The following is an 8,593-nucleotide window of genomic DNA, read 5'->3' on the forward strand; positions in this document are numbered from 1 at the left end:
GAAAGACTTTCGATCAAGACTATTAAAGTCTTCTTTGCCTTCCAGAGACAATCAAGTCTGTTGACACGCAGAGACAAATTATGGTCATCTGCCCCTTTTCGAAGACTTCAATGTCTTTCAATCAAGACTATTAAAGTCTTCTTTGCCTTCCAGAGACAATCAAGTCTGTTGGCACGCAGAGAAAAATTATGGTCACCTGCCCCTTTTCGAAGACTTCAATGTCTTTTGATCAAGACTATTAAAGTCTTTTTTGTCTTCCAGAGACAATCAAGTCCGTTTGCATGCAGAGACAAATTATGGTCATCTGCCTCTTTTGGAAGACTTCAATGTCTTTCAATCAAGACTATTAAAGTCTCCTTTGCCTTCCAGAGATAATCAAGTCCATTGGCACGCAAAGAAAAATTATGGTCATCTGCCTCTTTCTGAAAACTTCAATGTCTTTCGATCAAGACTATTAAAGTCTTCTTTGCCTTCCAGAGACGATCAAGTCTGTTGGCATGCGGAGACAATCATGGTCATCTGCTTTTGTTGTTTTCAAGACTATTACAGTCTCCTTTGCCTTCCAAAGACAATCAAGTCCATTGGCATGCGGAGACAATCATGGTCATCCACTTTTGTTATTTTCAAGACTATTATAGTCTCCTTTGCCTTCCAGAGACAATCAAGTCTGTTGGCATACAGAGACAATCATGGTTATCCGCTTTCATTGTTTTTCAAGACTATTAGAGTCTCATTTGTCTTCCAGAGACAATCAAGTCTGTTGGCATGCGGAGACTATCATGGCCATCCGCTTTTGTTTTTTTCAAGACTATTACAGTCTCCTTTGCCTTCCAGAGATAATCAAGTCTGTTGGCATGCAGAGACAATCATGGTCATCCGTTTTCAGTCTTCTTTGCCTTCCAGAGACAATCAAGTCTGTTGGCATGCGAAGACAATCATGTCTTCCGTTCTTTATCTTTTCAAAGGCTATCTGAGTCTTTCGTCGAGACTTCGATGTCTCCTTTACTTTGCAAGACTTCAAGGTCTTGTGTTGATATACCTGATGCCTCTTATGCCCTTTCTTTTGACAGGTTTCACTGAATGGGCTTTCGCTAGTGGTTGGTCGGATGGTGAGATCGCTCCAACGAAATTAGTGTCTTTATCTTTACTTCCCTTTTATCTCCAATAAAGATAAGTAAAGAGGGGCAACTGTCATACCTTACTTTCGTCTGGGGACGATCATTTGCCAACATTTGGATTTTTGTCAGCCGAATTGAGCTGCTTAACACTAACTGACGCGCAATCTGTAGGGTTTTGTGATGTTTCAGAAGGAAATGTGCCAAATATTCAAAACAAGGGAGCAATGGTCACTTTTGGGACATTTTTTAGCCCCTGGGCCCACTAGAAAGCTTAGGGATGAAGTAACCAACTCGCCTAAACAAGCAAGTTACTTCAGAAGGAAGCAGGCAGCTCGCCTGGGTGAGCTGATATGCAACCCCTACCCCTCATTTCCTATAAATAGGCGTGAAGGGGGCTGAAGGAAGGGTCCAACATCTAAAATCAAGAGGATTTGAGAGAAATTAGGGAGAAGAAGAAGAAAAATCAAGGCCAAGGCGCTTCCGTAATATTTCCGTGATCGATTCCGTGATTGTTCTTCGTCCATTCTTCATCGTTCTTCATTCTTCGACCGGTTAGTTTCTATTTTTGAAGCTTTGAATTCATTCTATGCACCCTTAGGGGTCCATCGTTGCTTTACATGTCTTCATCTTCATTCTTCTACCATTGGTGATCTTTTTCTTTGTTTAAAGCGAGTTTCGACCGATTAATTGTGCCATAATCTCGTTTAATCATTGTTAAAATGAATTCCAACTGATCGTTTGTGTTGTAATCTTTTTTAATCACTATTAAAATTAATTCCAACCGATCGTTTGTGCTATAACCTTAGTTAGTCATTGAAATAAATACGTTTCAACCGGTCATTTGCTTCGTAAGTCCTGTTTTAATGAGTTGGAAAATAATCAAGCGAAACCAAAGCTAAAATCAACTCATAATCAAGCTTTTGTCCACAAGAAAATCGTTTGAATCCGTTCAAAGGTTCAACGCCTTAACGGTCTTTTTACTTTTATCGGTTAAAACGAACCGTTTTAAAAGTCTAAAATCAACACTCCGCATAACTTTCTTGCTTTGAAAAAACTACGTAGGTCTGAATTTCTCATCGCAATTGAGGATACGTAGGAGCAAGAGCCCTCCTCTTGTCGACCCCAAAAAGATAAAAACATAAAAAAGGGAAAATGAATAAAGATTCAACTCATGGTTTTGCACATTTGATTAAAGGCCGCCGTCCTTTGTGATGGACGCGTGGGGTGCTAATATCTTCCCCACATGTAAACAACTCTCGAACCTTTGTTCTTAAAATTCGTAAACCCAATTTTGATTTTTCTAACATTTTTCTCAAATAAACATTGGTGGCGACTCCACGCGTTTTTCTTCCTTGGAAGACGCACCCGTGAGTCTCGCGTTGCCCTCCCGCCAAAGGATAGGTTATGACATTCACAAAACCATTTGATAAGTTAGTTAAATGCTAAAAAACATTAGCTGAAATATTATAAGTTAATTAAATGCTAATAAGTATTTTTAGTTGTTAAATTGATTTAAAAAATGTAAACGAATAATATATTTATACAATTAATTTATCAAATACTTTTATTTTCTTATTAAACATATAAATTAATCTAATTATCATGTTAAACACACTCTAAGTCTAATTTAGATTAACTTTTATCTTATGATATATTTTTTTTCAATTGAAGTAAACATTTATTTTTAACTTACATAAAGTCCTTGTAAATTTATAGGTTCTAGTTGAGAAGTTAAAAAAAGTCTAAAAAATTTAGTGTGTATATTAATTTTAACTTATTTGATATATTTAATTTAATTTATTTCCTTAGTTTGTTTGATTTTCTTCTCCTGCATATTTTCTTGGATAGTTTGTCTATATTTGTCTAACTATTGGTAGGTCCATTGCATTTTGAAAAGGTTTGGGTATTTTATTGAATGGAATTTAAATAAAAATTTTAAGTATATTTATTTTTAAAATAATACATTACCCATGGCTTATTCTTTATAATTTAATTATTATAAATTATAACATTAATTGAAAAATAATATAAATATAAGGAAACATATCGAATGAAAACATTTCCTTGTTATGAAAATTGAGACTACAAATATAAGTCATTAAATTACATTTGAATAGTCAAAGTTTAAACAAAAATATACATGACTTTTTTTTTTAAGTAGTGATGTAACTACAAAATAACTTTTAATTCTGACCATTAATTAATTATTGATATATGAACAAGATTTATACTTCATAATTTTCTCAATAAAAATCGTTCTCACTAAATACATTTTCAAGCATCATATTATTTATTTAAAAAAATATTATAAATATATAAGCATGTTTGTTTCCATTTTATGTTTTTAATTGATAAAAGTCCGAGATCATATATCTAAATATTAAGATAGACAACTTAGGTTTTGGTAGGTGAGAAGTTTTTGGTGCATAGGAATCATGATTTCACGAAATCATAAATTCTAAGAATCATGTTTCCTATGAATGAATAAAATTTGTTTGATTGACAATTAAGAATCTTTAAATAAGTTTTCTAATAATCAAAGAGTTCCATATATTTTTATCGATTATTTTAATTATTTATCACATTATATAATTTAATAAATTATAACATGATGTTTTCACGTAAAAGAAAATTTAAACTTGGAAAAGTAAGATTTACATCTCGCTCAATGGAAAAAATTTCATGGAGAACTGATTAAAAAGATTCTTAGGAAACATTTTTTTTCCAAGGATGTTATTTTTTAAAAATACATATCAAATATGGGAAACTAAGTTTCCCAACCTATGATTCTCGGAAAATAAAAAAAAAATCTCCTACCAAATGCCCCCTAATCTAAACCTAATTTTCGTCCTTTACAAAATCAAAAATCTAAACCTAATCAAGTGGACTTTTTGTTAATTAATGTGATTTATATTAATTCTGTACTTTATCTATAAAAAAAATTGTACTAAGTAATTAACTTCTTTTTTTCTTTGGACATATACTAACCTTAGGTGGTAACTGATTGCTGAGATGATTCATAGGGCTGATAACACTTGAGTGATAAAATTATTTACCCAAAAGTCATACTAGAATCGCAAACATTTAATGAGTCTAATAAAAATTATTTATATAAATTTGCAAGTGATTATTGCAGTGTTAGAATTAATTTATGTGGCTGTAAAAAAAAAAAAAGAATTAATTGATGTGAACGTCTTCTTCATACTACACTTACCTAACTTCAATCAAGCACCTCTAAAAGAAAACTTCAATCAAGCAATTCAAATGTCTAATATAATATGATACTTGAATACTCAAAATTTGGAAAAAAATATATTTAAATTAGTCTGTCACAATTTTATTTTTCTAGTTAATTAACTAAATGTAAGTTCAATGAGAGATGCGCCTGTTAGGAAATAAAACTTTTTAAACCCAACAATATTTCTTAATCCTTTCAACTTCGATCAATAATGTTTTCAAAAAGAATTCGATCAATAAATTATTAGCCTCGATAACTTTTAAAATAAAAACAAAAAACACACTTATCACATTGGCTTTGGTTTAAATTTGACTATGTTGTTCGGTATAAGTCGTATCGCATGTGATATTATAAGAAAAATAAAATTTACTAATGAAACAAATTCAATGTTAAACTAATATAAATTTCATCATCAAAATATTTAGAGATGAAATATAATTAGTGATAAAATTGACAATGATAAATTTTAATCAAATTATTTTTTCCTTTCACAAATCATTCTAAAAGTTAAATTTTTATGCAGGTTAGTGTAAAAACCTCACATAGTAGATTAATTAAAAATCATTTTTGATATAATTAATTGTTATAAAAGTTAATAAACTTTGTATTTCTTTGACTTAGTTTTTTTAGCTTAAAAGCTACTTATAAGTAAAAGTTGGGCCAAACAATTATTAATAAAAATTCATTAAAAAAATAGCTTTTTGTGAACAAATTATTAAAATAAGCTATTTGTGGACTATTTGAAGTTGACTCATTAAATGTCTAATCAAGTTTAATTTTTTAATTAAATAAAAAAGATCCAAGTTTTATAAGCTCAATATTGATAGCTCTATAGAATGTAGAAAAGCACAATAAGAAGGTTGCACTACTACAAAAATAAGATTTAGCATCGTTTACTTAACATCGGTGTCAAAACCGATGTTAAAAAATATGCAGTGGTATTTTTATAAATAAAATGCCCGCACACAAAACCCCTACTCCACTCCTTTAGAACCAACATACCTCCCAGTCCTTTCATTTCCTCAAACCCTAGAGTCATCACTCTCCTCGACGACATCTCCTTTCCCATCCTCTTCGACAATTCCTTTCATGCCTTCCACCTCCTTCACTGGCGGCTATCGTGCGTTCGTATGGAGCGGTGAAGGCGCTGGTGGCAGCACTAGAGAAACAGACAATGATGGCAAAGGAGAACACGGTGTGCGCATTGGTTCGGTTATCGAAAAACAAGGAGGAAGATAAGGTGATGATAGGGAGGGTGGGAGCGATTCTGCATCTACTGAAGCTTCTAGAAGGAGGGGGATTGCACGGGAAGAAGAACTCGGTGACTGTGCGGTACGCGCTATGTTCGACGACGAAGGAGAATAAGGTGAAGGCGGTGAGCACGGGGGTTATGAGGGCACTGGTGGAGCTGATGGTGGACTTGGGGTTGAGTATGGAGGACCTGGGGTTGAGTATGGTGTACTTGGTGAGCGTGGTGGTGGCGGTGGCGGAGGCGAAAGGGATTTATGATTTCCAACTACAAGCCCTTGTTGCCGAAGTTCGTGATCTTAGGGTAACAATCTTCGTCTCCAATACCAACCGCTAATTCTCCAAAATCATTTCCTCTTCCACTAACCTTCACACTTTCAGGACAGAGAGCACTCTGCCACCGAGCAACACCACCTTCTAGTCCAGGTTTTCGACTCCCTTCAATTAGGTCAAGTTTCTTCGTCGCGTAGCGTAGTGCTTTTTGTATTTTCTTGTTGGTTTAGTTTGCCACGTTTGAGAGTAGAAGCTGAAGCGGAACGATGAAGAGTGCGGCAAAAGGATACAAGAATTGCAGGACGAGTTGGCTTCTGCAAAAGAGGACACCAGAAACTGGAGAGAAAGGTTTGGGGGAATTTAATGTTTGTGCAATTGTTGAAGGGTTTTTTTCTGCATAAAAAGATGGAAAATTTAATTGAATTGTGTTTGTAAATTGTAATACGAGTGATTTATCTTGAGAATGATAATGTGCTGCTTGAGAACAAGCAGAAAGAGTTGAAGGGAACGCTGAATAATTTACTTCAATCTAGGCAAAACTTTGTGAATGCTTATGAGGTTATTGTGTGTGATTGGCACTTTTATTATCTGATATTTATGTTACTACATAAACCATGGTAACTTTCAAGTTAAGGAGTACTAGTGAGTAATGCAATATCTTCCCACAACATTTTGCTACTAATGCATAAAATTTCATGCAAACATTTTCCTACTGATGACAGCTTGATGCCCCTTGTGTTTTGAATTTTTATGATGGAGGGATTTATGATTTGCTGTTATATTGTTGTCTGTTGCACCGATTCCTTAGTTTGCTTGTAAATTGTAATATACAATGATGTGTTTCGAAAACTTCCTCATTGATATTTACCGCATGTTTGGATTCCAAGCTTTACGTGTGTCCAAGCAGAAGCTACTCACAATAGTTTCTGCGTTTTTATCAGAATATGACTCAGTTTTATTCATGTACACATGTTTCAACCATGCTATTTGCATGTAGCTTCTCTCGTTGAGTTGTTATTTTGTTTTAATTTACATGTCTTTACTTTTACCCTTGGCACACACTTGCAAATGCCCAAATTTGGCATGCAAAACATACTGGTTTGAATTTATTTTGTTAGTCAGAAAAGAAGAATGGAAAAGTGGTATAAGGTGTATTCTATTGATGAGCTGTTAGAAGAATGTTAATGATGTCATTCTTTAGTAGTTTTCTTTTGTTACTTCCTCTCTTCCTATTGCTAATGTAGATTTTGATATTATATGTGCACTTGTAGGTTGTGCTGGACTTAGATGAAACACTGGTATGTGCATTTGAGACATCAAGTTTGCCAGCTGCTCTATGGACTCAAGCAATCGAAGGTGGTTTGAATTGTTTACAGCTGGTCTTAAAGGTTTGTCCCAAAATACTAAGCAGCTGCACTTGTGCATATTCATCTTTTGGGAATTATGTTCAACATTTCTGAATGACATATGCCTGTAAATTCTCACAGGCTATGCTAGATCCCTTGCTAACAGAATAGATGTGGAAAATCGAATCATTCTACGACTTTATCGACCCTCAACAATTAGCACCTAAGTGAATCTACCTTGTTTCAAATCCAGTATTCTATTTTATGTAATTAATCTTTTTTGTTTACATCATGGCTAGTAGCCAGCCAACTATATGTGAATTAATATTATAGTTCATTTTATTTTAATTATGGTTCTTTATTCCTTGTTTTTCTGGTACCAGCCTATGTTTTCATAGTCTATGCCTATCTTTTCTATAAGTTGGAGGGTCGATCATTGAATCTTTAGAAAACTGATAAACCACCCACAAAAATTGATATTTGGTGCAAATTTGTTGCATTCATATAATAATGATGGACACTTTTGGACCGAATGAGCTTATGAGCATCTACTAAATTTGACTGCAATGTGTTGCATAGCTAAATGGATGAAAGTTTTGTGCTGTTATAGAAGAACTGTGCAGCACTTATTCTCTTTAATTGTTTCTAAATTTTTTTCTTTTTTTTCTTTTCCAACTATATATCTATGTTTATGATATTATTCTATCATTTATACTAGATAGTTGGTAAATAGCTGAATTTATTGTCAACCTTTTTTTGAGAAATAATTTTAGTCAATTTTTGATCAAATTAAGCTTTGGGAATTATTTTTAAAAGAAGAAGTTTCTACATGTACCTTGTATCAATTAAACCATTCAACTGAAATAATGATGCACACAAAAGGAAGAGATGTGATGCATATATAATAATACAAATATATAATTTTTTTTTTGTTTATTTCTCTCATGCGATAAATGATATGCAAATAAGATATAAATTAAACATATTATAATAAACTCATTTATATCAAACTTAAATTTACAATATTATTTTAATTCAAATTTACATTTGTAAATTTTAATCTAAACATGTACTAACTGAAATATTTCCCTCTTAAATTTAAGGCATGTTTGAATGTTCAAGTGCCTTCATAATTATGTTTGCAAATGAATTAGGACTATTATTTCTGCCTTTATCGGTTGGATTTGTCTCATAACAAACGCTGCAATACCTCTAACTGCTATTCAAACATGCGTTTAATCTTGGATCTTGCATCCACGTTGCCATGTGCACATATTCTCTCTACGTGTATAATAAAACTTTACCATGTCCACAATTGTATTAATTCATACCTAATAGAATACAAAAAATTTTGTATTAAATTGTTCAAT

At 32.9% G+C, this 8,593-nt stretch overlaps 1 protein-coding gene across 4 annotated transcripts; it reads left to right on the forward strand.

The window, feature by feature from the left end:
- The first annotated feature begins 5,196 nt into the window (after positions 1-5,196).
- On the forward strand, positions 5,197-7,571 carry LOC100806255 (uncharacterized). Of its 4 annotated transcripts, none has more exons than XR_001386330.3 (5): positions 5,321-5,908; positions 5,986-6,030; positions 6,128-6,225; positions 7,149-7,265; positions 7,365-7,571. XR_001386330.3 is itself a non-coding variant. In XM_014771243.3 (4 exons), the coding sequence occupies exons 1-4, from the start codon at positions 5,531-5,533 to the stop codon at positions 7,162-7,164; spliced, it is 537 nt and encodes a 178-aa protein (XP_014626729.1). In that variant the 5' UTR covers positions 5,322-5,530; the 3' UTR covers positions 7,165-7,571. The 4 variants fall into 4 exon arrangements, 1 of the variants encoding a protein (XP_014626729.1); XR_001386331.3 differs by having other exon boundaries at positions 5,991-6,030; XR_001386329.3 differs by having other exon boundaries at positions 5,197-5,908; positions 5,986-6,225.
- Positions 7,572-8,593: the final 1,022 nt, after the last annotated feature.

This window comes from Glycine max, chromosome 18 (genome assembly GCF_000004515.6).
Source record: "Glycine max cultivar Williams 82 chromosome 18, Glycine_max_v4.0, whole genome shotgun sequence".
Classification (NCBI taxonomy): domain Eukaryota; kingdom Viridiplantae; phylum Streptophyta; class Magnoliopsida; order Fabales; family Fabaceae; genus Glycine; species Glycine max.

What these genes read in the sequence shown, in the direction of transcription:
- LOC100806255 (XM_014771243.3), top strand. Translation starts at nt 5,531, where the DNA reads ATGATGGCAAAGGAGAACACGGTGTGCGCATTGGTTCGGTTATCGAAA. An exon ending in CCGAAGTTCGTGATCTTAGG is followed by an intron (nt 5,909 to 5,985) that starts GTAACAATCTTC and finishes TCACACTTTCAG; the next exon opens with GACAGAGAGCACTCTGCCAC. An exon ending in AACACCACCTTCTAGTCCAG is followed by an intron (nt 6,031 to 6,127) that starts GTTTTCGACTCC and finishes GTTTGAGAGTAG; the next exon opens with AAGCTGAAGCGGAACGATGA.